At 59.1% G+C, this 27,463-nt stretch overlaps 1 protein-coding gene across 3 annotated transcripts in view; it reads left to right on the forward strand.

Moving 5' to 3' along the window:
* The window catches only part of GNAO1 (G protein subunit alpha o1), a 171,568-nt gene extending 144,865 nt beyond the window's left edge, over nucleotides 1-26,703 (forward strand). Inside the window, exons 5-9 of one of the 3 annotated variants that reach the window (XM_058527847.1) lie at nucleotides 4,126-4,254; nucleotides 6,256-6,385; nucleotides 20,552-20,705; nucleotides 24,161-24,376; nucleotides 25,411-26,700. In XM_058527847.1, the coding sequence (XP_058383830.1) occupies nucleotides 4,126-4,254; nucleotides 6,256-6,385; nucleotides 20,552-20,705; nucleotides 24,161-24,348 (601 nt within the window). In that variant the 3' untranslated portion in view covers nucleotides 24,349-24,376; nucleotides 25,411-26,700. Of the gene's footprint in view, nucleotides 1-4,125; nucleotides 4,255-6,255; nucleotides 6,386-10,336; nucleotides 10,491-12,689; nucleotides 17,703-20,551; nucleotides 20,706-24,160 lie in introns of those variants that run through there. The other 2 variants (XM_058527848.1, XM_058527846.1) reach the window with 2 other exon arrangements.
* Nucleotides 26,704-27,463: the final 760 nt, after the last annotated feature.

A 27,463-nucleotide genomic window follows, 5' to 3' on the forward strand; every position in this document is an offset into this window, starting at 1 on the left:
TCTTCTGAGCCGTTCAGGCCGGAGAGTCCCCCTCCCTGCTCCCCCTCCCTGCCGGCTGCTGGCCCAAGTCCAGGGCCTTCTTATTCCCCCACCACCCTTGGGGTCCCTCAGGGCATCAAATTGTGCTCCCCACTTAAATTTTTACCCATTTAACTAATTGTAACATGAATCCATTATGAAAAAAATTTTAAACAATTCAGAAAGGCATAAAATTACTATTTACAATAAACTCCTCCTGCCAGGCCTCTCCTCCTCCTACTTGGAACTATTTCCATTTGTTTATTCCAGTGTTGTCCAGAAAAACCTGACTCCCCAACTTGAAAAGTTATTTAATCACCTCCAGCTATGAAATTTGAGGAATTCAGCTAACCTTCCTTCCTTCCACCTCTCTTCCCCACTTCCACTCCCAGTTTTTTGCTAGTTACAGGATTATTTTTAGTTCTTCCGGTGGTTACCTTTATAATTTAAAATAAGAAACTGGAGTCAGTATTTGTCAACTCCCCACCAGGTAAGCTGAGGAAATCCGCTTTCTCTCCCTCCCTCCCTCCCTCCCTCCCTCCCTCTCTCTCTCTCTCTCTCATCCCTGCCTCCCTCCAGATTTCCCACTGCCCAGGTGATAGTACTGCACTCTGCTCTGTCACCCAGGGTTAGGTCTTCTGTGTTTTGTCTCCAGGACAGAGCTCCACGGCAGGCGAGGGAGGCAGCCCTGGACAGTCGGGTTTAGAAGGACCTTAACTGCTCTCTGGTGCACGGTTGCTTTGCTGTTGTTGTGTTAGCAGCTAAATCTCCTCTTCTGACAAAATCTTGGGCCCAAGATGTAAAACAGTTAACAGTAGATTTGTTGCAGTAGAAGGGAGAGGGAGGCCTAAGAGGGCTGTCTCGTGGCACGATGCCAGGGGCGCCGTACATCCAGCCTGTGTGAATGGCTCCCCAAGGCCCAGAGCCTCGCACTTCACAGGCGAGGGCACCAGGGCTCGAGGGGAGGCCTGGGCGGGCTCGCTCTTGGTGCGCCCCGGGCCTCGGTGAAATGGCTGGCTCTCCCCTCTCCCCTCTGAACGACGGCTCTGAGACAGGCCCCAGGAACCCAGAAACCTGAGCGCAGCCAAGCAGGGGCTGTAAAGATAGTTCCATGGCTCGATTAGGGTCGGTTTTTCTCAAACCCAGTTCCCACTAAATGTCAGTGCTTGCTGTCCAAGTGCTCTCTCCTCCCCTTCTCCCTGGAGCCCACCACCCGGGCGTTCACTCCTGCACCCCCTAAGACTGCCCGGGCAAGGCCGGTCCAGGCCCCGCTCAGTCTTCCTCCTGCCCGAGCTCCGCGGCTGGCAGCAGCCCTTGACCTCCTGGCAGTGCCATCCACTCGGCTGCCGGGCCCCAGCCTTCCTCACTGGCCGCCCTTTCTCTGACCCCTCACTGCTCCCCCGCCCCTGTCCCCTCTCTGGAGGCCCAAGCTCAGCCCTGGCAGCTCTTCCTGTCCACACGGAGCGCCTGCGTGATCTCCAGCCTGATTACTTTAAATTCCTCATGCACCAGGACAACTCTCAAATCTAAACCACCAGCCCAGCCTCCGCTCCTGAGTTCTGACACTCAGTGTCCATTTGCACATCCCTGCGCATCTCAGATCAATACGCGGCCACTCAACTCCTGGCTCCCGCCCTCCCCCCAGACCTGCTCCGCCGCCACTCTTCCTCCCACGACGAGCAGCTTCACTCCACCACACGGAAGGGATTAACCAGCTCTTCCCTCCATATCCCACTTCTCGTCCCTGCACAGCCACCACTGTGGCCCGACCGCCACCACCTCTCACTGATTACAACAACTTCTAACCCGCTCCCTGCTCCTCCCTCCCCAGCTGCTTTCCTTACAGCAGCAGAGCCGTTAGTCCAACACTCTTCTGGTCAGAACCTTCCAGGAGCTCCCATCTCACTCAGAGCAAAAGCCCAAGTCCTTGCAGTGACCCCTGGGCCCATGTGCTTGGCCCTCCCTCGCCTCCATCACCCCACTCCAGTCCCACTGCTACCTGCTCCAACACCTGTGCTTCCTACCTCACCGTCCTGGACGCTTCCTGGTGCCTGCGCGACCTCCTCCACTCCAGGCGTGGCCTCTGCGCCTGCGGGGCCTTCTGCTGGACCACGGGAGGCTCCCTCTCACTCCCCTCAGTCTCCACTCGACTGTCACTCTGCCCGAGAAGCCTCCCCCACCATCCTGTATCAAATAGCAGCCCCCAGCAGGCCTCCCCACTACCTATCGATCGCCTAATTCCTTCCTCCTGACACCACCGCCTGACATGGTATATATCTTAGTTACCTGTTAATTATCTCTCTCTCTCTCACACACACAGACACACACACACATATACACACACATATACACACAAACGTAGGCTCCGGGAAGGTCGTGTCTGTCAGTCTTGTTCACTGGGACAGTGGGTAGGTAGAACCTACGATAGGTGCACACTCTGCTTTGCTCACCCTCCCTCCGATGGCCATCTCCCTGCGTGAGGCTCAGCCAGCACAAAGAGACAGAGGGCCAGCTTGTCTGTCTAAAGGAGCTGGGATAGGGGAGCCAAGAACAGAGGCTCCCCAGCCCTGGTGTCCAGCTGGAGACGACAGGAGGGGGTCATTTTGAAACCAGCACAGGCTCCCAGCAGAGGCAGTGGGAGCAGGAAAGGGTCACGCACAGAGGGGTTAGGAGGATCGGGAAGAGCTAGGAGGGCCTGCTCCAGGCAGAGACCAGAGCCCACACCCACGGGCCTGGTGAAGAGGCTCTGAGGCAGCCAGAGCTTCTAGATCTGCTTTGGAGCCCCAGCCCCCTCCTTCCACAGATGCGAGGAGGCCTGGAGGCCTGTCCAAGAGCACAGGCTCTGGAGTCAGGCAGACCCAGGCTGGAGTCCTAGCAGTGTCCCCTTTTAGCAGTGTGACTTCAAGCTTACCCTCCCGGAGCCTGGGAACCCACCATTTGGTTTTATTTCCCTAGGGAAGATTCTCACAAGGATTTGAGCCAGGCCTGGGTTATTGGTTTACCGGTGGACACCCTCATTGGTGAAGGCGTCCACTCCTCCCAGCCCCGTGGACATCCACAAGCCAGGGAGCCGGCCCCCAGAAGGTCCTGGGGCAAGTGCTGAGGAAGCACGGCCCCTCCACATGCAAGCTGGGACCCCACATCATCCTGTGGCTTGGACGCTCGGGTCTCCTCCCCCATGGGGTGTGTGTGGTTCCCCACCACCAGGCCCGAGGAATGGGTGGCCCAGCCGGCCCTGTGGATCACTGAATCTTCCCGCAGGCCTGGCCCAACTTTCTCTCTCTTGGTTTCTTGGATCCCACCCTCACTTTGGGTTCAAACCTAACCCATACAGACCCCAAAGCTCTTCTTGGTGCTTGGCCTGTGCGGTGAAGTGCAAAAGCCTGGTCTGTCTCCAGAGCAAGTGGTGGCATGGGAAGAGAGCCCTGATGCCAGAGACCTGGGTCCCAGCAAGGCCCAGCCACTGCCCGGCTGTGTGGCCTCTGAGCCTCCCTTCTGAGAGCATCAAATGGGAACATGCGCACAGACCCCTTGGTAAACTCTCAGGAAGGATGAGAAAGGCAGGCAGATGCTCAGAGGGCCTCATGGAGGCACTGCAGAGCACTGGTTAGAGCACGGACTCAAGCCTGATGTCCAGGTCAGGCCCTGGCTCACAGCCGGGCAAGGTACTTACTTCATCCACTCAGTTTTCTAATGTATAAAATAGCACATTTAACTCAGAAACTAAGGATGAAACATAATCCCACATGTAAAGAATAGAGCCTAACTGTTGGCCGTTATTATTTTAAGATGAAGAAATGATACAACAGCGTGATAAACGTGTTAGTCTCATTGAAAGTTTGATCTTGTCTGAGTGTACCTGGAACTGTGTGCTTAGCCCCTTTTGGTCTGATTTAGAGGCTCTGAGAATGTGAGGCCAGGACAGAGGCTCCTCCCCAGTCGCCGCCCCCACCCCACACCCCTATCTGGCCCTGGATGCGGTGGTGCCATCATTTCCAGTCCGCCCTCGAGGGGCCCTGGCGGGACCGGGCTCTGAAGGGGGTTGCCCAGCATGCCCCGCGCAGGGCCCAGCACTTGGTCCATGATCCCTGTGTGTTGCCATCCCAGCTACCTGGACAGCCTGGATCGGATCGGGGCCGCTGACTACCAGCCCACCGAGCAGGACATCCTCCGAACCAGGGTCAAAACCACCGGCATCGTAGAAACCCACTTCACATTCAAGAACCTCCACTTCAGGTGAGGCCCAGGGAGACTCCTGAGCCCTGGGGAGGGCGCTGAGAGATGGGAGAGGCCAGCCTTTGGCTGCAGCTTGTCTGGAGCACCCAGGTGTCACCCTGCCTCGGGGAGCTTTCACGTTGGGACAGGCAGTTAGGTGCCAGAAGGGATCGTATCTGTCTGTTGTTTTCCACCAAGTTCAGGGGCTGGGGTGAGCAGGGAGACTTCCTGGAAGAGGAGTCCTGGAGCATGGAAGTCTGAGGAATAGGGAGGGTTCAAATGGACAAAGGAGGGGAGCCTGTCCCTGGGTGACTTCTGAGGGTAAGGAGGAGGGCAGATCACCCGGGTGGCCCCTCCAAGGCCACCTTGTAGGGAGGGGTAGGGAATGAGAGTGGGTGAGCCCAATCTGTGAGACCCCAGGGACCCATATACTTCCGGAGCTGGCAGGGGCTTAGGGATCAGCTGACCCACCCTCTCCCAGTACATACGGGGAAACTGAGGCCTGAGAAGAGCTAGGCTGCCCCAAGCCCAGAATACACCTCAAGCCCAGGGCCTCTGAGCACCTCAGAACAGGGCCTGAGGCATGGGGCTGGACCTCTCAGGCCCTGCTGGCGGGTTGTGTCTGCACTTGGGGTGGAGACATGCACTGAGGCCTGGGAGCCCCTGTCCTGGCCCCTGCTGCCTTCAGGTGTGGCTCTGGGTGTTGGGTAGAGCAGGAGGAACAGCCAGAAGGGCAGGGACTGCAGGCAGGTGGAGAGTACAAGGCCCATTCCCACCCCTGGCCGGCCTGGAAGGGCTGGACACCAGACCGCTTGCCGCCCACCTCCCCAGCCCCTGCCCCTGTGCACATGAGGGGCCAAGGTTCTGTCTCTAGGCCCCTGGGCCTGGTGGACAGCCTCTCTGGCAGGGCCGTAGGAGCCACACTGGGCACAGGAGCTTCTCGGCCTCCCCTGGACCTGGGGAGTGCAGCAGAGGGCAGAGCCACCCCCACAAGGTACCTCTCGCCTCCTAGTCTCCTCAGTCTCTCCCGCTCTCCCCTTGGGGCACAGGGCGCTGCCCCGCAGGCAGAGTCTGAGGATAAGCATTGTGGAGGGGCCACAGCGGCCATGGGCCAAGGGCCTGTATTTCTGATGTGGAAGCAGGAGCCAAGGGAGGCGGTGACAGGACGGGAACCAGACCTGTTTCCTTGCTCGGAACCCACTCTGGTCTCTGCCTGTGGTTGCTCTCCTCTGTCTGGAGGGCCCAGGGTCCCTGTGCACACGAGGTCAGGGCCAACCCACCCCAGCAGCTTTGTGCCAAGAGGGTTCCCAGGCCTAGGAGGCTGCAGACCTTCGCTCAGGGCGTTAGGGTGTGAGATTGACCTCTTGCTTCCAGAACATCCACCCCACCTGCCGATGGTCTCTTCCCATAGCCCTCCTGCCCCCTGGGGGATGGCGCCTGAGAGGGGGAGAGGCAGGCACCTTGCCAGGGAGGGGTGGCACAGAGCAGAGGTAAGAGGCTTTGTCTGTGGACAGACCTGGGTCAGACCCTGGCTCTGCCACACCATCTCTCGCCAGTACCCTGGGCTTTTAACCCCTAGATGCTCACTTTCCCTCCACATAACAGGTGACAGTCCCTGCCTGCCTCCCTCCCCACTGGTTTGGACTTTGCCCAGACCACAGCCAAGAACAGAGACGCCCAGAAAGCCAGGAACAGGATGTGCGTGTTACCCTGAGAGGAGGGCCTTGCAGAGGCATTTCTCGGGGGCCGGCAGAGGTGTACCCCTCAATAAAATGCTTGAGATGCAAGGGCAGGTCTCTGAGTCACTCTGTGAGCACAGCCCAGTCGTGGGACAGGCCGCAGTGATGGCTGCCCCCGGCCCGTGGAGGGCAGTGGTCCGGCTGTGAGCACCGGGAGCGGGGCTCCTGGGAAGGCTGGGGGCACGTGCCCAGCCCCCTCCACCTCCTGCCCCTTAGCTTGACCTGCATCCCCACCCACCTGGGCGCCACTGCCCACCACTCCCAGCTTTCCTGTCCCGCACAGGCTGTTCGACGTCGGGGGCCAACGATCTGAACGCAAGAAGTGGATCCACTGCTTCGAGGACGTCACGGCCATCATCTTCTGTGTCGCGCTCAGCGGCTATGACCAGGTGCTCCACGAAGACGAGACCACGGTGAGTGGCTCTGGGCACGCCCGGCGGGAGGGGGCACCGGGAGGACCTGCGGCACTCGCCTCAGTGGCCCTCGGCGGCTCTGGGGCAGGGCTGGCTGCAGGAGCTGGGGGTTCCGTTGTTGGGCGGGCCGTGCCTGCTCTTCTGACTATATTGCCGGGTGAATGCGTCGTGATACCAATGCAGAAAATGCAGCCGTGGGCCCCCAGGCTCAGGAGCTGTGTGCAGACTGATCGCAAACATCTCTGCAGACTTTGGGTCTCGGGCAGTGAGTCATCTTCAGTAAATGTAGCAGAGTCGTAGAGGCCATCAGGCCAGAACCACATTAAGCAGATCCTAAAAGAAATCAGGGTGCAGTCAAGCAAGGATGTACCTGAGACAGATATAGCAGTTCTTAGCCCTGACAGCCCTCCTGAGCACGGGCCGGGCTGCTGCCAGGAGGGGCATATCGGCCTGGCAGCAGGAAGGGCAGCGGGCATGCGGCATAGTGGCAAGTGACAACCGGGGCCCGTCCCTTGGAGGATGCCAGCCCAGGTTCCCACCTTCCATTGGTGAGTTGTTGTGTCTGGGGCCTTGGAGAACTGCCAGCCTGGCTTCAGAGAGGGCCACTCACCTGGAGAGGGGTGCTGCCTCTCTCTGGGCCGAGTCCTGGTTCGCTGCCCAATTCAGGCAGCACCCTCTCTGCCTCAGTTGCTGTTATCTGTCAAAGGGGGTGACAGCAATCCTACCTTGTGGGGCCGTTGACGATGATGAGGGAATCGGGTGAAGTACTTGGAACCGTTTCTGGCACAGCAGCGCCGACTTGGTGATTGTACCGTCATTGGTGACTGTCCAGAGCTGGGGGTCCTCTGAGCAGTTGCCGTCTGGCTGCAGCCCACTGGGCGGTGGGCCTGTCCGCAGCGCCTGCAAGGGAAGCCGGTTGTAGGTGTGGTGCCCCCGCAGGGTCACTGGAGACGAGCCCACAGCACCTCCTGGGGTGGGGATCCTGGGCCATGGGGTCCCGCCTTTGGCGTTGGTCAGCTCCTTCTGTCAGGCGCGCGCAGCCCCTCGGCACTGAGCCTCGCCGAGTCCGCACTGAGGCTGGAGGTGGGGCTTGAGCAGGGCCTGTCTTCCGTCCAGCTCAGCTTCCTCATCAGTCCTGGTCTGCTGGTCCCTCGGGGCTGCTGTGAGGATCTGATGGGCTGTGGGGTGCGGGCTGCGGGTGCAGTGCTGTGGGGAGGAGGAGCCGCCGTCCTGAGGGACTTAGCGATGGGGCTTCTGGCAGACTGAGGAAGCCGAAGCCGCCAGCTGGGTGGGTGAGTCGGCCTCGCCCCACATGCTGGCGTGTCCACCGCGCTCTTCCTCCTCCAGGCCCAGCTGCACCCCTGAGCTGGGCTTCAGCAAAGCCCCCCAAGCCCTGCCTTGTCCCAGGGGAGGCTCCGGTGGCCTCGGCTGCAGCTCTCTCTGGTGACGCTGCCGTCATTCTTGGTGACCTGCAGGCTGTGGCATCCAAGAGTCACCTGGAGCTGAGGGTGGGGTCAGGGTAGACTCGCGCCCGGGTCGTGCTTGTACCTGGATTCACTGACCACCCAAAGCCCAGGTCAGCTCCATGCCCCTACATGCGTCCGCGCCCACGGACTGCCGTGGCACATCTTTCACTGTTCCGTCGCTTCACTGTGCTTTTCGAGCTACTGTTCATGGTCCACTTGGCCACCCATGTGGTCTGAGCTCTGCTTGGCTCATCTTTTCTCCCTGCAACGCCTGGGAGTGGGAAGCAGGGCTGTGCCGTGAGTGCGATGCTGACCCAGCCGGCTTTCAAAGAGGGTGTAGGGTGGGAGGACCCTTCTCACTGGGGAGCCCTCTCCCCTGGGACCTGTCCTGCCAGGCCTCAGACAGCTTAAACCAAGTCCCAGGCGCTCTGCAGAAGCCTCTCCAGCCCTTGCTCTGAGCAGGGCCCACGTCCTGGGACACTGTCCCTCCAGGCTCCTCCACCTTACTTGGTGCCTTCCTGCCTTACTGTTCCTCTCTCCCCTTCCCTGCCGCCCTCCTGCTCCTGTTTCTGCTGCCCTTCTTCACAAGGGCTGGAGCGGAGGACCTTAGGGAAACAAAGGCACATGGGCCGGGAACGGGCTCCTCCTGAGGCCCTTTCTGCCCCAAAGCGAGCCACCTACGCAGCCCAGGAAAGAGCGGCAGCCCCTCCAGGGGACCGGAATTGGCTTCACAACTTGACAACAGCCCACAAAGGCAGCAAGAAAACACCGTCGCTGCAGAACTAAGCAAACGTCTGTGTGTCCAGGGCCATGTGGCAGGGTTGTGTAGCCAGGGAGCCAGACAGATCTGGCCCAGGGCCTAGTGCTGCCCCTGCCGCTGTGTGAGCGTGGGCAGCCGCTCCACCCTCTCTGGGCCTCCACCTCCTCCTCCGTGAAACGGCCATGGTGGCAGAGCAGCCTTGTGGGCGGCTGTGAGGACCCCTGGGCTCGGAGCCATGGGAGTGCCTGCCCTCGGGACTCTTCACGCAGTAACTGGCAGTTGTCGGGCTCCTCTGTCCAGGCACATGGCTAAAGGACACGTTCTGGGATACGGATGCTCTGCCCCCGGGAGCCAGAGCCAGGCCCCGCTGACCAGTCCTTGGTCTTCAGACTTCCTCTCTGGTCAGCCCTTCCCTCTCTGGCCTTGGGGCACATGCTGGGGCTGCCGAGACACAGGCGGCTCCTGGAGCTCAGCTGGGAGCCCTGGGGTAGTGGCTGCCCGGCCACCACCTGTCCCCGTCAGCCTCACCCCCGGACCCCGGGGGCCTCATCCTGTCCTCGTACCTCAGGCCCGTGGCTCCAGTGGCACTGGGCCTCCACCTGCCACACCTTCTCCACCACCACTACCGTCACCACCGCCGGCAGGGCCTTAACTTGCCAAACCGAGGCCAAATCCAACAGCAGATTCTGAGACCCTCCAGGCTGGGCAGGTATGAAGCACCTCCCTCCAGTCGAAAACATCAGCTAAGAGTTGAAAGCAGCAGGTTCTCGGGGCGCCGCCGGGTGACTTTGCTGTGGACGCCTGCCCCGCCCACTCCCGTGTCCCACACTCCTCACCATCCACTCGGCTCAGGTTGGTCCTTTCCACCCTCGCCTTCCGGCTTCAGCCCCGCAGTCCGCAGTCCTGGGGCAGCCGTGGCCTCTGTGAGCCTGCACCGGGGCCTCAGGGTGGACTGGCCTTGACTTCCTGGCCCCACACTGGTTGAACCAATTTTGGGGGGTTTTTCTCTCTCTTTCTCTCATGTTTTCTGCTGGGCTTTTGTCTTCCTCTCTGTTTTAATCTGTTTTGCTGGGTTTCGTCTTAGGGTTTCTCTGGCCCCTCTACTGAGAAACCAGCCCCAACAGCCAGCTCACTCAGAGCCGCCCCCAGCCCAGCCAGGGCCCAGCCAACCAAGCCAATCCCCCAACCACGTCAAGGCCACAGCAAGATCACCCCCCAGACGCTGCCCCCTGGTGTCTGCTTCCAACTCTGGATTAATTCGAGGATCTCTTAGTCCTCGGTTAATGTCTCTCAACTGAATGCGTGCACCCTCCCACCCCCGCTGGCAAAACCGAATGAGACCCCAGTAGAGAAATCTGCATGGCCCACGGTTCCGTGTAGACGTGTTGGATGGTGGTGCGGCCCCTGCCCTGCGTGCATGGTGCATGTCCTCTCCGTGATCTGGTATCCTTCCAGTGACCTCGCTGCCCCCGTCCTGGGTCAGCGCTCTTGGGGGGCAGTGTTCCCCACCCTGCCCGCCCCGCGCCACCCCACCCCGCCTGCGTGTGGAATGAAGCAGGATCCACATCCCATTTGTCCTTGTGGGTCCTCCCGTCTCCGTCCCTCGGTGATGCGTTCAGCCGCGTTGGTGGACCTGTCCTTTGCTTGTCTCGCTGTGTTGGTGGCCGTAGTGGGTCAGGGTCCCGGGCGCTGCCCGCCCTCACTGGCCTCTCCGCTCTGTTGCAGAACCGCATGCACGAATCCCTGAAGCTTTTCGACAGCATCTGCAACAACAAATGGTTCACGGACACGTCCGTCATCCTGTTTCTCAACAAGAAGGACATATTTGAGGAGAAGATCAAGAAGTCCCCACTAACCATCTGCTTTCCCGAATACACAGGTAGACTCCCCACCCCCGCAGGACAGCAGGAATTCCTGAGGGAGCAGGTCCCTTTTCCAAGCTCAGACCACCGTTACCGAGCTCTGTGGATGCGCCAGATTCTGCCATGGAGCATCCAGCAGAAAACTGAAAAGAGGCCCCCTCCCCACCCCGGAATGTGCCGTAGTGAGCCAGCCGGGGCTTCCTGGTTGGGGGAGCAGGGATGGAATCCTGGCTCTGCCACTTACGAGCTGTGTCATCTTGGCAGCTTCTTGGAGCCTCAGCTTGGTCATCCGTAAATAGGAATTATCAGTAAGGCGGCAACAGCAGGATGATGAGGGGTAAGATTAGGGGCTTCGACTCAGGCAGCCCAAGGTCCATGCCCCAGCTCTGCCACTCCAGCAGGTTAGGTGACCTCTCGGAGTCCCACTTGTCACGTCTGTGAGGTGGGGATAATCACTGTGATGGTCCAGCCCGCCCTCACAGGCTTGCTGGGAGAATCAAGGGAGCTGGTGGACGGCAGCGTGGCAGCTGGTGCATAGTAAGTGCTCATGGAACCTTTGCTCTGACTATTGTAACTGTGATTACAACTAGCAAGTATCACGATGACCTCCCTCATGGGCAGTTATAAGACTCAAACGGCCGGTTAGAGGTGACAGAGCTTCACCAGCAGCAGAGACCTGGGCCTCCTTGTGGAAGGTCCTGAGGATGGCAGCGGCCACCTCTGTTAATGTTGCCATAGGTTTACCTAACTGTGGGGTCGGCGGGCGGCCAGGGAAGGCAGCCCAACTGGGGCTCCCGCAGAGCAGCGAGGGTGGCCGCAATAGGCCAAGGGCCCATCGGCTCTTCCAGGTGGCCAGAGAGGAAATGGGACTAGAAGCAGGGCATCCCCAGCCTGACCAGCCCCGGGCCTGGAGAGCACAAGGGCAGACCAAGTCCCAACAAGGCGGCCCTGCAGGGGGAGCCCCCGGGCTGAACCCCACTTCCCTGAGAATGGACGTGGGGGCCATGGCGTGGAACGAGGCAAGCAGCACAGCTCACTCTGTCTCCCGCTTCCTTGGGATCAGGCCGACTGCCCCGTAGGCCAGGCTCCCAGGAGCGTGCAGCCAGAGGTGGGCGGGGCTCGGCATCCCTCACGCCTGCCAGTCAGCCTCCTCTTAGCCGTAAGTTGGGGGTCTGTGGATCGCGCACCGGTGATCTGGGCTGTGGCCTGTGGGGCAGCAGAAGCAGGCAGGATAGGTCAGCCACCAAGACTGCTTTGGGGCTGAGGAGGTCTGAGTGATACCTGTATGTCTCAGGGACAATCTCCCCCACCAGCAGCCCAGATTTAGGCAAGAGCTATGGTCTGGTGGACCCTCAAAGCCAAGGCTGGTGGCCTGTGCCCATGTGCCTGAGAGGCTGGGACCCCTCTCCAGATATGCCACTCCCAGGCTTCCAATCTGCACATCAGCCACTCCAGCTTAGCGCTATGGCTCCAGAATCCAGCCTGCTCCCTGCCTCCCTCAGCAGGCCCGGGCCTGGGTTCCCAGAGCCTGAGGAGGCTTCCCCACAAAGCCAGGAGTCCTGTTCTGCTCCTCTCCAAACAGCAGCTGCTCTCCTGGAAGTCTCTCCCTGGGCTCACCTGGGAACAGAGCAACAGGGCACACCCTGAGGAAGGCAGCACGTCAGCAAGCCAGGCAGTTCTTAATTCCCGGATGATGAACGCGAGGAAGGGAGGGGCAAGGATAAGGAGGAAGGAAGCCAAGGCAGCTCAGGGGCGCCACACAGTTTCCACCCACCTCCCCCAGCAATGGCCAAGGGAGGTGACATCTCGGCCCGCTGTGAGGGGTCACAGACAGGAGAGCACCTCCCTGCAGGGTGTGTGTCAGCCGGGGGCCGCCTGCATGAGGGGTTCAGACTTCTCCGAGCAGGACCCGCGGTAGAAGGAACGTTTGCATCAGGAGCCAGTAGGTGCATATACAAAGGAAAACAGGCGTTTGATGAAACCGTGCTCACCCTCAATACAGAGGAGGCTCGGCGAGGTGTGAGATTTCGTTTCTGTCATTGTGTTTAGACTGGGTGTGCACCACTGGCTTGATTTCAGGACCCAGTATTGATTTAGCTGACCCGTCAGGTTCTCCCCTCCCCCATGACGCTTTTCGCTCAGGGTTGTCACCGTGGCCTGAGGGACACGCTGGTGGGGGCCTCGCCTCACCCGCTCCCCACCGCTCTCTCTCACAGGCCCCAGCGCCTTCACGGAAGCCGTGGCTTATATCCAGGCCCAGTACGAGAGCAAGAACAAGTCAGCCCACAAGGAGATCTACACCCACGTCACCTGTGCCACCGACACCAACAACATCCAGTTCGTCTTTGACGCTGTGACAGACGTCATCATCGCCAAAAACCTGCGGGGCTGTGGCCTCTATTGAGCCCCCGCCTCCTGGCCAGCCGCCCACCACCCTGCTCGGCCTGCTGCCCCGCCCCCCCCAGAACCAGAGCTCCACCTCCTCTCAGACCATTCTCTGCACTTGACAAAGAAGCACCAGCGCTGGCACCGTGGGGGGAGGAGGGGACCCTCCACCAGCCACCCCACCCCGGACATCAGAACGTGGTAACACAGGGGCTGGGCCGGGGTGCTGAGTGTCCGCACAGCCAGAGCCCGCCGCTCACAGCCTCATGCCGCTCACTGGCTCACTGGCCTCTGCTTCATCTCTGAGGGTCTTATCTGGGGAGGTGGTGGGGGCCGAGGCCGCCGTTTGGCACAGAATGGGCATGCCCTGCACTTGTGACTCATCTTGAAGTCTCGGGGTCTCCTCCTGTGATCTGGGGTTGTGCAGGTGGTGCAGGTGGCCCTGGGGCAGGGTGCTGGCGGGGGTGGGGACAGTGGGAGCCACTGCTCAGCTTTTCCTGGGGTTTCTCTGGTCAAGGGCAACTCCGTCACCAAAAGCCAGAGTGGGACTAAGGGCTTGGGCCTTGGCCAGCGCCTCCTTCCGCCCTCGCTGGATCTCAGCCCCCTGGCACAAGCCCTTCCTTCTCTGGGTCCTCCTTCCTTGCACGCCCTTGGGGCTTCCCATTGCCCTCCTGGGGACCCCCCTCCCTGACTCCTCATAGGGCTGGAAACGCTCCTGAGACTGACTTATTGCAAAGGCATGCGGTAGATGGTGGGAGGGGTCGAGTCCCACGGCTGGACAGAGGCAAGGAAGAGGTGAGAGGAGGTAGTGGGGAAGTAACCCCTGTGTTCACTAGGATGGGGCCTCACGCCCCATCCGTGCAGGCCCAAGGGTGACTCACCTGCGTTCTCCCATCACCTGGGTCTCGGGCGGCTGCTCCCGAGTGTGACTAGGTGTGCTTTTCCTTCTCCAATTCACAGTGAATCCAACTCAAACCAGCAGGGGCGGGCAGGGGCCTTTGGGCAGGGGGTTCTGTAGTTGGGGAGGCCCAGGGGAGGTGTGGACATGGCCCCTGAAGCCACTGCCCCAGCTTCCTTCTATCTTGGTGAAGAAACTGCAGCCCTTGGTGACTTGCCAGCCCGGGGGGCAGAGGAGGGTAGATGGACGGGACCACCACCTTGGGGCTTGCACTACGAAGGGCCCAGTCTGGGTCAAACACACATCCGCCCCCACCTCTGGAAAGAGTCCTAGGACCCCTTGGAGGGGCTTTGCTGCAGATCCCTGAGCAGAAAGGAGTGGGGTGACTTCTGGTGTCCCAGGCCAGAATCAACACACCTCACTCCTGGATGCCTCCAGTGGGCTGATGCCTCCAGCCTACACCTCAGACAGACTCTGTGCTTGTATGGCAGGCTCTGCCTAGGCAGCCAGACATGGGAGGGGAGAGGGCTGCCCCTCGAGAGGCCTCTGGCTCCCTCCTCAAGCCCTCTGCTCTCCCAGCCTCCACTCCAGGCTCTGCTCGGTCCCGGGGCCAGGCAGGACCCCTTGGACTCCAGTGCAGCCCGCTCACTACCTTGGAGCCAGAAAGAGCCCATGCCAACCACTCTGGGCTTCCTGGTTTCTGGTGCCTTCGCAAGAGCTCTGGGTGGGCACGGGAGACCCAGGGCACCTTCTCTAGTGCCAAATGCCTGCAGGGATGGGTGCCACTGGGGTGAGCCCCATCCCTCGCCTGGCCCTCCTGCTGCTGCCGCTGGCCTTGTGGGAATCACCAGGCAGCCAGGCTGCAGGAGCCACCCTTCTGACCCAAGCCCACTTGGGTTTTGTTTGCCTTGTTGTGTGCTGCACCTCGTACCAGGCGCGGGGTCGTGGCAACCAACAATCTCGGTGTCTGCCACGGGCAGCCAGGGCCAGGGAGGCCATTCTTCCCAACGCTGAAGACATAGCAGTTATTTCCTGGCGTCACCACCCTGGGTGTGGCCAGCTGTGCCCCTAACTCTGCCCTGTGACCCCAGACTCAAAAGCAGCTGACAAGAGCGGAGGTGCTGGCCAAGCCCACCTCTAAGGCCATCGCCCTGGAGATGGAAGTAACTGGCCCTCCAAGCCCAGCGCTCTCCATCACCCAGCTGCCTCCCTCAACCCACAGCGGCCAGAGCGGGGCGGGAGTGAGGCCTGGCCCCAGCCCTCCCCCTCTGCAGCATTAGGAGCCAGAGGAGCCGGTGGCTTGGGGCCTTCCTGCCCTTCCGTCCCCTGGGCTGCCTTTTCTGCCCTCAGACGCTCTACCCTGCTCCGTGTCTGGAGCTGCTCTCGCCCTCCCACCCTGGCCTGCCGAGGGCTCCTTGGCTGTCTAGTGTAAGCCCTGAGGTGCGGGTATCCAGGGCGAGATTCCCTCCCTGTCCACTGCGTCTCTCACCATGTCGTCACCAGCGGCTCCATCATGGGGGAGCGACTAAGAGTGACAGATGAGCTTGGCTCCGTCGTGGGTATGGGTGTGGGGGGAAGGTGTTGTGAGTGACCAGGCATGGGTGGGTCTTCATCCACGGTGGCCAGGTGTGTGCCCCCGTAGGGGCCAGGTGTAAACTCTCTGAATGGTTCTAAGTCAGCAGGCCAAGGGGAAACTGAGTTCTAGGAGGGACACCATTGCCAAATCCATGAAAATTGTGCCTGCCGTCCAGATGCCTGTGGGCAGGTTCTGTGCCTGCACCAATGCCACAACTGAGAGAGGTCCCCCAGGTGCTCTGGCCTGACTGGAGAGGGCGTGCCTGAGGCCCAAGGAGGGGCTCTGTTGAGCCTGTAGACTCTGGCCTGAAGAAGCTGTGGTCTCCCCAGCCCTGAGTAGAGAGCACAGCCCTGGGCCCCTCGCCAACAACTTTGACATTCTGGGTTCCATGGCCACCTTCTATAGAGGCCCTAGATGCCCAGGGCCCTGGCCCTTTCTCTCCCCTCTGGCCCCAGCAGAACCTGAGGGCCTATGGCCACATGCTCCTACCCCAGGGCAGTGAGCAGAAGACCACCACCTTATCTGGTGCCAGGAGGCAGCTCTGCCTCCCAGCATCCCGCCGAGCCCAGCTCCACACCCACTGGTGGGAACTGGAGACACCCCTGCCCTCCATGACTGCACTGGGCACCAGTGTCTCCCTGGGGCAGGCAGCAGCCACAAGTGCCCTGCCCACCTAGAGCCCCCGTACCCAGGCTACCTGTAAACCCCCAGGGGATCCCTGGAGTCATCTCACCCAGGCCCTTCTCTTCTGCCCGGATGAGTCCTGCAGGGGGGATTATCCCACTGCCCGGCCTCACACAGTCACAGTTCATACCCCAGTGGTGATTCTGCAAGCTCTTCCTGATCTCTAGCCTGCATCCTCCCTGACTCCCCTTTGCTCTTGGTCTGACCTAGTGCTCTCTGCAGCCCTCCTGGTAAGGAAAGCCACCGAATCCGGGTCTCCATCTCTTTCCTCCAGGCCAGGTAGCGCCCGTCCCAGCCCCCTTTTTGTGAAGTCTGGAGCACAAAGCCTCTCCTGGCTGCGTCTGCTCTTCTCTGAGCCTTCTGGAAGCCTCCAGCTGCAACCTGGCAGTTCTTAGGAACTGAGGCCAGAGGCTCTAGCTCCGTGGCTGCCAGGGATTCAATCTGGAGTGCTGAAAACAAGCACCCCCCAGAGAGGCCACAAGCCTACAGAGTGAAGGGTCCCAGCAGCCCTGGGCACTGGGACAGGACACAACGGTCAGACCAGGGAACAGGGCCAAGCATGAGCTGCTGCCGTGGGGTATTGGTGGTCAGGCTCCCCACTCCCCCCTCAGTGAGGTGAGTCCTGAACCCACCCTTCCCAGAGAGCATAGTGGGGCCTTCCCTCTGGGGGTTCCAGACAGACCCCAGCCTGGCCAGATGAAGGCCCCTGTCAAGGGAGGGACAGGTTGAGGCCCACCACCAGTCCCAAGTCCTGGGCCCTCTGGGTCAGAGAGGGGGTCTCTCTGGAAGGGAAGCTTTCACCCCCCAGGCCCAGTGCACCAAGACCACCAGCGTGAACCCACACCCCTCTCCCAGCAGAGCCCGCAGCTCTGATGCACCACTGCTCCTGCGGCTCATCTCCCCTCACCTCTCCTCCGCCCCCTCCAACCCCCATTCCTACTGCCTCCCTGGGCAGCCTTCACCTCCTGCTCTGCTCAACCCTGCTGGTTCTGCCCCGTCCGCTGGCTCGGCCCGCTGTGGGTGACCTCTGCCCCCACCCCACGCCCTCCCCACCTTGCTGTGGCCTGCCTGCTCCCTCCCCCGTCTCAGGCAGGGACAGGCTCCGGCGCCCTCTCCCTCTGTAGCAAGCCTTCTCTCTTAGGTGCAGCAGTCCCACCTCCCAGCCCCGCCGCAGCCACCCACCCCGTATTAACTGTAATTTTGTAAGAAGAGTGACTTGTTGGTTTAATAAATCTCTAGTTATTGTAATAATTTATTGGCTGCCGTAATGTATTTATTAGTCACCTACTGTTAATAAAAAGTGCCAGCTTTTCCTAGCGTTAAGTGTGGTGTGTTGTGTCAGTGCCCAGGGAGCTCCCGCCAAGCGCACCCACATGACATGTGTCCCAGTCCTCGTGCCCTGCCCCGGTCCGGTCCCAGGGTCAGGACTGTGGGCCGCCTGGCGGAGGGGGCACACCCTGCTGGGGGCAGGAGGATTCTGGGCAACTGGCCACACTGCCTGGCTGTCAGGATTGTCATGAGTGCGGAGTCTGGTCTGTCCCAGGCGGAGCTCACCTTCCTGTCCCGGCGCGCCTGGCGCCGCACACCACTGCTCTGGGGGATGCGGCAGCCAGGAGGACAGAGCTTTCCGGCTGTTCTTGGCTCCACTGAAACCTGGGGCGGGTTGAGGACTGGGGGGTGATGGGAAGGTAATGGCGGACAGGGGTGGGTGGCTGTTGGCTGGCTGTGACCCCTGGCTTCTGTTTTCTTAAATGGTGGCATCATTTTGAAAGTACTCCGGCACATGTTCTCAGGGAAACTTGTAAGGACCAGCTGTGCTCTTGGGCCCTTGGTGATGGGTTCCAGTGCGTGTGCAGAGGGATGGCAGTCAGGCCTTTGGGGTGTGGAGGGGTCTCAGTGCCGGCGCCCCCTCCCTGCAGCAGCTCCCCTCCTTGCTGCCTTCCCTGCATCTCCAGGATCAGCCCTTCTTCCCAGGCTCACTCCAGGTCCATCCCCACGAAGCCAGGTCTGGCTGTGCTGCGTGTCCTCTGCCTCCCTCGGCCCCTCCCCGGCTCTGTGCCTCTTCAGGGACCAAAGACCTCTTCACTGTGTGTGTATTGTCTCTCCCCAAGTAGACTGTGAGCTCGCGGAGAGCAGGAGCCTGTGGTCTTCCTACAGCCCCATGGCAGCCCAGCAGAGGGCCTTGCACACAAATCGAGCTGGCATTGGTGGGCAGAGTGCCTGCATGCTCTGCGGCCCTGGAGTGTGGAGGCTGTGGAGGGGCTGAGCCTTAGCAGAGTGGAACTGTGGAGCTGGACGAGCTGGCCTGGATTTCTCCTCCAGACCTAAGCTCGGTGGCCTCTTGAGGAAGAAACCTCAGCCCAGCCCCAATGCCAAATGGGCACAGTCCCTACTCTCAGCTCGGCTCACCCTGGTGTCCCCTTCTGGTCCTGAGAGGGCCCTGGACTTGTGTCCCCACCACATCCCCCAACGTCTGTAAACCAAGTAGTGCCCAGGACAGTTATGCAATGAACTCGGGAGTGTGCTTCTGGCTGTGGGCTTCCAGCTCTTGGCTGAGCAGCTGTAGGACGAGGTGGCTCTGTGTGGGAGGAGGCCTCCCACAATTGGAATATTGACTCCCTGCGTCTTGGAGCGGCTCCTCTGCCTTCAGGTGGCCCAGTGAGCCCGAGTGTTCACAGCCCCCGGCCCTCAGCATGGATGCACTTAGCCTCCTAGGAAACCTCCGCCAATCCTTCTCTACACAGGCTCCCTGGAGATGGCAGGGCAAATGAGTCTCGCTCCTGCCCGAGCGGGGCTGTGCAAATGACAGGCTTTTGAAGGAATGAGATTTATTGGTCAAGGCCAGGAGGGTAATCAGATCATAGGAGTTACTGAGCATGTTAGCAGAGTAAAAGGACAACAGCACTGACTACACACCCTGGAGGGAGTAGCAAGACCAGGCCATTGTCTGGGGGTCCCCAGACAGCCCCCTCCACCAACTGGCCTCAGCCAGAAGAACAGGGCTGGGGGCAGATACCCTTCCAGGTCATGGGTATAGTAGTGCAGCCGGAAGAGATGACTGAAGACGCACGGAGCCAGTCACGACCCTCTTGTTATTTATTTCTCTAAAGGCCACGGACTATTCATATTGACTGGAGAAACCCATTACATTGCTTAAACTCTAGATCTGGCCCAGAGACAGGGGCAAGTCTCTGATCTTCCAGGTCCCAGCTGTGTCACCTCTGGATGTCCCCTAAGGGTTGATGAGGCTAAATGACACGAGGCAGGTAAAATACTGAGTGCTGTGCACGCAGAGCAGGGCTTGATGACCGGTGGTGGTCACTTCATCATCTTCCCCACCCTCCGTCTGCTCAGGTAGAGGAAGACGGCCGTGGCAACTGAACGAGAACTTGACTCAGCTCCTACCGCTTGCTTGCCCCGGGGATGAGGTCATCTCTCCGTGAATAATGCCCAGCGATGCCCACACCAGTTCTCTGCTCTTTATGATTTGTTTCAGTCTTCTTACTTCAGAGGGAGAGTGTAGCCTGGAATTCCTTCTGGGCTTGAGCTGTAGACCCTTGGGGCTTGTTCTGGGGTGGACAAGGTCACAGGGCTAGGATAGGGTTCTTGAGGAAAATGAGTGGCTGTCGCTTCCCCCAGGGAGGGACATTTCATGGAGGAGCCGCCTTCCTCCCTACAGAAATGGGTTAGTTCACAGAGAGACATGCTCCTCTGCACTCCCAAGAAACACTGCCCAAGTTCACATGCTTGGCATCCCACCACAGAGTAAGTCAGTCCTTGCCCAGGGCAAAAGGCTGGATTCTGCTTTATTTGGAGTGCCCATCATATTCACTCATTTGCTAAATAGACTTCTGTGTGCAAGGCAGTACTTCGTGTCTGCATTGCTTAAAACTCCCTGCAGGGTCAGCCGTGGCTGAGTTTGACCCAGCCAGAGGAGGTGTGACCAGTCCCCCAGGCCCGCCCCCACCCCAGAGTGGTGGCCCCCGAGGATGCCGACAGGAGCCTGGCCTGACTTCCCCGCAGACCATAGGAGGGGCCTAGCGTCCCTCACCACTCCCAGAGGTCGCCCCCCCTCCCACAGATTAGGCCCAAGAGGAAAGGTCCAGACGGGAAGAGCCAAAGCCCAGCTCTCGGGTTCCCGTCCAGCAACCCCCTCAACACACACACACACACACACACACACACGCCCATGCAGGGAGACCCTTCTGTGACTGGGGCCTCTGCAGTGGCGAGAGCCCAGGTCACCCTGTCCTAAGCCGCACCCAGGGAGCTGTGGTTGGTTCCCAGTCCGGTCTCTGCCATTAGCCCAGAGACGATGGGTGTAGATTGCTCTGAATGCTCTGTGCTGTGTTACAGATCGCAAGTCTGTCTGTCAGCCTTCGGAGGAGACCGTGGGGGCACAGGAGCCCCTCCTGAGCTGCTGAGGAGCCCAGTTCCTCTCTCTCAAACCTAATTCTCCTCTTCTCTTTCCCTGTCTCCGTCTCTCCCTCTCTCTGTCTGTCTTGCTCTCTCTTCCTCCCGGCCTGGGGCTGCAGAACCGCATGCACGAGTCTCTCATGCTCTTCGACTCCATCTGTAACAACAAGTTCTTCATCGATACCTCCATCATTCTCTTCCTCAACAAGAAAGATCTCTTTGGTGAGAAGATCAAGAAGTCACCTTTGACCATCTGCTTTCCTGAGTACACAGGTGGGTGTCATGGCAGCCCTCTGCAGGAGGATGCCCCACCCTGCCAGGGACCCACGTCACTCCCAGAGGCGTGGAGGGGCTGCTGGGGCTCAGGAACGGGCTGCCGGGCCAGCACCAGCTGGCGTGCAGATGCCACTACCAGGGTCTGGCAGGGGCGCAGAGAAAAACACTAGGGCGTGGCCAGGGTCAGCCCTTCCCAGGACACAGCCCTGGGTGTGATGGGAAGTGGACCCTCCTGATCCATATGTGTTGTGACCAGGTCACTCGAGAGTGACATGGCAGGGATCCGGAGGCAGAAGAGGACCACAGCTTCCCTCCCCCTTTCATCCTGGTCACCCTCTAGAAAAGCTCTTCTGCCTCCCCTAGTCTCCCCAGTGGCCTCCCCTTACCCCTACCCTGGGCGGCTGCCGGGCCACACAGCACTTTTACCTGAATTAGCAAGTGGACACATGGCCTAGGAGTGGGGCCTGGACTGCCTTTCTCCCCACCTGCTTTCTCAACTACCTGCTTTGGTGTCCTGTGTGCAGCAGCCCTGCCCGCGCCCAGCAGGTCCTTCCACGCCCCACCCCCACATCACGCCTGCTCCCCCACCCCCACCCCATCGTGCCTGCTCTCTCCCCTTCTTCCTCCACCTCTGGTCTTTTCCCCAACTCAAACCACTTCAACTCCCCGCCCACCCTATCCCTGCGTCCGCCTTCTCTGGGGCTTTCTTCACCTGTCAGGCTCCCAGGAGATGTATCACAGACCCCCACAACGAAGCTCTTTCTGAATGGGTGGGTGAGGTGTTGGGCTGTCTCTGGCAGCTGAGGCAGGGTGGCTGCTGTGGGCTGGCCTGGCTCTGGGCTGCTGCTAAAGGCTAGAGCAGTGCTGATGGGACGCCAGAGCCCAGCCTTTGTCCCTCTGGGGACTGGGAGCCTTCCAGGGGCCCCTGGGGTGGCAATAGAGGAGGATGTGTCACAGGTCGGCTCAGCCGAGAACCCACTCCCTGACAGCCCCAGAGTGAGATAAGGGCATGGGCTCAGCTCCCAGGGCTACGCAGGCCCCGGAACCAACCAGAGTCCAGCAGAGATGGATGCTGGCCCCTCCACCCTGCTCCACTGCTGGGAAGAGCTGCCCCTCACCCTCGGGTATGGGGAAGGGCCCACGAGCTTGTTCTGACCACGGCCTGTCTCCTCGCTGACATTCTGCGGTGCCTGTGAACCTGCAAGCTTCCTGCCCATCCCAGGGTGCAGGGAGAGGGAGGTGGGCACAGGCCCCCAGTCTGACAGGTGTCAGGAGCATGAAGTCCCCAGTAGGCAGGCGTGCTGAAGCAGCCTCTGGAGCCAGACCTCTGCAACTTTGGGCAAGTTAATCACCTGTGCCTCGTGCTTCACCTAAGCACCATAGTAGGTGACAAGAATGCCTACCACGTAGGGGCCATGTGGGTGAATGGCGAGCCCAGCGCCAGGGCCACATCACCGCTGGCCGTCACTGTCGTTAGTATTATTCAGAGGATGAAAACCAAGGAAGGGGGAACTGGCCGTGGAGGAGGTGCCCTCTGCAGGGTGGAGCAAGTCCAGGAGGGCAAGGGACCGGCCCGAAAGGCCCAGCCCCAGGCTGCCTGGGCTGAGGAGGGCCCTGCCCGCGGGCAGAGCCGGGCTGCAGCCCCCTCTCGGCAGCCACTGCTGACCTCTCCCAGCCTCAGCAAGGGCCCTCCAGGACCAGGTCAGGTCTTCAGAAAGCTGTGGAGCTGGATGGGGCTCAGCAGCCACGCCCTGGCAGGCCTCACCCGAAGGCTTTTCCTTGTCCCCAGGGACCTGCCCCGCCAGAGCCCGATTTGGGATGTGGTCTGAGGAGTGGTCAGTCCTACTGCTGTGTAGGTCCGGGTGCTGAGGCCCCCAGAGAAAGTCCATCTGAATTTGGGAAACATCTGAGTTCTCCAGGGCCTCCAGAGGGATCTAGTTTCCAACACAATGGCTGACAAATGGTCACCAATGCGGTGGCCCCATGGGGTACCAAGGCCTGTGGGGACTCAAAACAAGCTGGAGGGGCAAGCGGGCGGGGGACAGGTGGAGGGCCGGGTGTCCAAGGCGAGCTCGAAGGGAGCGCCAGGCTGTGTGAGGGCACAGACTCAGCAGACACTGCGGGGCGCGAGCTGGGCGGCCCCGGAGTCCTGCCCGGGCACTTTTCACCTCCCTCGGTGCCCTGTCTTGGTACCCTCTGGACAGAAAGCCTTGATGGGGTCCAGTCTGCAGCCGTGTCTGGTCCCTGAGCTGCCACTAACCTGCCCGCTTCACTGTGGACTCGCTGCTCAGGGCACTTCTGCCACTGGGGCCCAGTGGACTGAGAAAGTGGGGTTGAGAAGGAGGCTATGCCTGGTGGGCGGCCCCGAGCTGGTCTCCACCCTGACCCCCACTCCTGGGATGTCCCCACCTCTTACCCCTGACCTCTCATATTTGCTTATCTGGCTGCAGAAGCCTTCCAGCAACCCAAACCCCAGCCTGCCCCTGTGGCTCACACTTACAGCTGGAGAACGGGGCAGAGCGGGGAGTGGGCAGGGGAGGCACCATCTCACACGCTCAGAATAAGATTGTGTTGTTTCCATGCTGGCCAGATGCTAGTGGCACGGAGGAAAATGGGGCATCATCCTTTTATGGGCTTTTAGGTAATTCCGTGTTGGTCCATAAGTTGTGGTATTTAGTTGCAAGCTGTCTGCAGGGCAGGGCCACAGGGTTTGGGTGCAGCTGGTGGGAAAACTGTCCTCACATCATCACAGATCCCCCCTCCACGCCCCAGAAGGATCACGGGGACAGCCAGGGAATTGTGGGGGGCAATGGGGCCCCAGTTGGTATTACACATGCTGGTAGCCCCTTAAACTTCCCACCCAGGAGATGCCAGTGCCCCCCACGTCCTGGCCACTCAGCCAAGAACTGGGACTGCTTAGAGACGCTCCCAGCCCTGCCAAGTGGCTCCCCATTAAAGGAAGCCACCCAGGGAGGTCCAGGCCACCTCGGCACCCAGCATGCCCTAGGACCCCGCGAGTCCTGGGTCACCGCCTGCCGGACCTCTTCCACCAGAAGTCATTGTCTTGGTTTATCAGAAGCTGCAGGACTGGTTTAGACCAGGGGTGAGTGTTGGGAAGGGCAGTCCCAGGCCCCAGCCTCAGTGTGCTCTTCTAGAAAGCAAAAGGGGGAGCCTGTGGCCACTGTCCTCCCAGGACTCCAGGGTGGGTCCAGTGTGAAAACGGAGGAAAAGACCTGGAAAAGTCAGAAGCCAGGTGACGCTAAGCCTCATGTGGTTTTTAATGTCAAGGCGACTGCACCTGGAGAAGGAGTGCCCCACGGTAGCCTCTGCTGTCCCGTCCGGTCTCCTCCTGCCTCCTGGAGGATGCCACTGCCCCCTCCTCGGCCTGGCGTCCCCAGCCCGCCGCGCCCCAGCTCTCACAGGCCTCTCCCCTGTTCTGTGTCTTGTTACAGGCCCCAATACCTACGAAGATGCAGCCGCCTACATCCAAGCACAATTTGAAAGCAAAAACCGCTCACCCAACAAAGAAATTTATTGTCACATGACTTGTGCCACAGACACGAATAATATCCAAGTGGTATTCGACGCTGTCACCGACATCATCATCGCCAACAACCTCCGGGGCTGCGGCTTGTACTGACCTCTTGTCCTGTATAGCAACCTATTTGGTAATGATTCCAGCACCCACAGAAACGCTTGCACATGCGCGCGCGCACACACACACACACACATGCAAGTTGGTAAATAAACTTTAAAAAGGCATAACAAAACCTTATATATATACAAATATATATTAAAAAATTCTTTTTAGTTTGTACTAGGAAGAGCTTCAGACAGAACTGACCACCATCCCGTAGATCATGAAGGTTGTCCGGGGACTGCACGTGAGCATGCACGCGTGTGCATGCACACTCACACATACACACACGTGCACACACACACGTCGTGACGGGGTTCCGGATTTGGGAGTCCATCCTTTTAAGAACAGCCACGTGATCTTACTCTCCGAGACCCACTCCTGTGAGCAGGGGGAGGGCAAAGGAAGGCCTGGCTCAGTGCAGCCTGTTTCTCTGCTGCCACCCGCGGAGGCTGGGTGCTCTCAGTTCTGTCCTGCTCTTGTGCGAATTCCAGAACCCTTAAAAAAATGGCCAATACCCTAAACATCTCCCTGCCCTCTACCCCAGCAACAACAGAAGAATTAAGGATGCTTCTCTCTTGGGTGGTGGTGGTGGTTGTTAATTTCAAGAATTTAGAAGAATCATTGCTCCGACCAATCCACTGTCTCCTGAGTTTTCTTTATTCATGTGAACGAGGCAGAGTCAGAGAAAAGGGAGACTTGGTCTGCTTTCCACAAGCAGCTGAGGGGTGGGGACGTGCAAACCACGGCTCTGCTTCACCTGCAGGGTTGAAGCCAGCCTCCCTCCAAGAGGACAGGTAGGAAGAGGGGAGAGATGCGGAGAAGGGCACAGGAGTGGCTGAGGGCGGTCCAGATGTGTAGACCTGACCGGGCCGGGTCCCGTGGGGTGAGGCCTCCAGGGGCCTGGGACAGTCTTCCCGTGGGTTCTCGGTCCGTCCTGCGATGTGCCCCAGCTTGCCCCACCCCAATTATTATTAAAAAGGTTCTAGGGTTTTTTGGTTGGTTGGTTGGTTTTTAAAATCAAAGAAAATGGTCAGACTGGACCCCTTATCTCTCTCTCTACAGACTGCTTCATGGACTCTTTGCTGTTGACGTTCATCTCCTGGTAGCATGACCTTTTGGCTTTTGTAAGACACACAGCCTTTCTGTATCAAGCCCCTGTCTAACCTACGACCCCAGAGTGACTGACGGCTGTGTATTTCTGTAGAATGCTGTAGAATCCGGTTTTAGTTGAGTCTTTACATTTAGAATTTGAAAGGAAAAAAAGAACATTTCTCATGTGCTTTGTAGCTTAAAAAAAAAAAGAAAAAAGAAAACTCACCATTACATCTATATTTCTTTCTTTTTTTGAAATAAAGAAACATACACATCTGCACCCACACCCTCCTCCCACCTCGAGGTGGGGCCCCCCCAGTGCACCTGCAGAGGTGCTGGCCCGACCACGCCCTCTTCCCCGGGGTGCTCTGGCCAAGGCTGCCAGAACACCCCCTGCACCCCGCGCCCCGCCCCAACCACTCCAACCACATGCTCACTCCAGGTCTGTATAGAAAAAGCACAGCTCTCCCTGGCCAGTAGCTGCCAAAAAGAATACCCATCAAATATATAGATAGAGACCCACAGAAAACAATTTTCCCATCAAGCCCCTTTCTACAGACTCCCCCTATAATTTTTTTTTTAGTTTTCGGTTTAGTTCTGTCCTGCTGCACACTATGTGTTACATACCAGATCAGCTTTCATAGTCTCTGGGACACGGGGTTGTGGCTCTTTTTCCTTTGACATTTCCGCTTCTCAGCCTCTCAGATGGATGCTCCCTGTGTGTGTGCGCCCCTCTCCACCTCCTCCTTTGTTCCAGTGACCTGTGTTCGCTCTTTCTCATGTGGGGATGTTTGTGCTGCAGATAAAAAGAACAAAAAAATTTTTTAAATACCACGAGATGGGGAAAAAAACCCACAAAAAAATCTTAAAAAAAAAAAGATGGAATGTAGTGTTCCCATGAAAGCCACAGTTTTCATGATCAGTCCTATGTCATTTCTACTTTGACTAGTATCCAAACCCCAAACCTCTTCACGGTTTCACTTTTAAGACTTAATATTTGCTGAAGAAGACCAGTCACAGCCATTTCAGATAAAAAGGAGGCAAAAAGACAAAACACACAAAAAATTAAAAAGAAAAAAAAACTTGAAAAAAAGGAAAAAAAGAAAAAAAAAGCCCACGGGTCTTTCTAAGCCTTTCTATTCCCAATCGGTGAGGTTTCTGTGATATCTTACACACTGCCAGTCTAACTTCTCTGACTAATGGAAAATTCATGTGTAGCTCAATAAAGAGAATGTTTGTCTGTATTCCTGAGTCTCTCACCCTCGGGTTTCATTCTGACAGGAAAGGGAAGGCGGGATTGGACTGGGCCACAGACACTGGAGGCTGGCGGGTACGGCCGTAGGTGCCCCATAAAGAGTCCCCCCAGGACCTTCTCCACATCCCCCCTCAGTGCTACCGTCCAGCTCAGTGCAGCCGCCCGGGAGCAAGGAGGGCAGAGGAATGGGCCACTCACTCCCTGCCTGCAGATGTCCTCTTCCTCGGCTCCCAGCCAGCTCCTCCTCACTCTCAGCTGGGTTTGTTTTCGAGGGTAGGAAGGAATTGAGGGTTGGAAAGGGAAAAAATGGGAGAGGGTGGGTAAGCCCAAATCTGCTAATACAGGATCCTGTTTCTTCTGTCCCCAGTGGTTCCACTACAGTGGGACAATGGGTGGTCCCAAGAATGGGGCCATATTGCCTGGGCCCTCTGCACCCAAGGGGTCACACTCATTCATCTGGACATCTTTAAAAGCCTCCTCTGCCGCACGTGGATGCCAGGAAGGCCCCTACAGACCCAAGACACAGGGGTAACAGATCAGCACGGCCTGGCAGGCAGAGTCTGATTCTTGTCTCCTCCAGGCTGCGGGTCTCACTAACTCCCCTAGGTTGCCAGGTTTTTGCTGTAATAACTAGCAAATCGGTTGAGACTGGGACCTGGAGGGAACACAGCCCACCAAAATCCTTGCATCATGTCCACGATCACTTATTAGCCAAGCAGTCAGGTGCTATGCATACCATCTAGGGAGAAGGGAGGGCCTCCAAGAGGT

This window comes from Diceros bicornis, chromosome 32, assembly GCF_020826845.1.
Source record: "Diceros bicornis minor isolate mBicDic1 chromosome 32, mDicBic1.mat.cur, whole genome shotgun sequence".
NCBI classification, from domain to species: domain Eukaryota; kingdom Metazoa; phylum Chordata; class Mammalia; order Perissodactyla; family Rhinocerotidae; genus Diceros; species Diceros bicornis.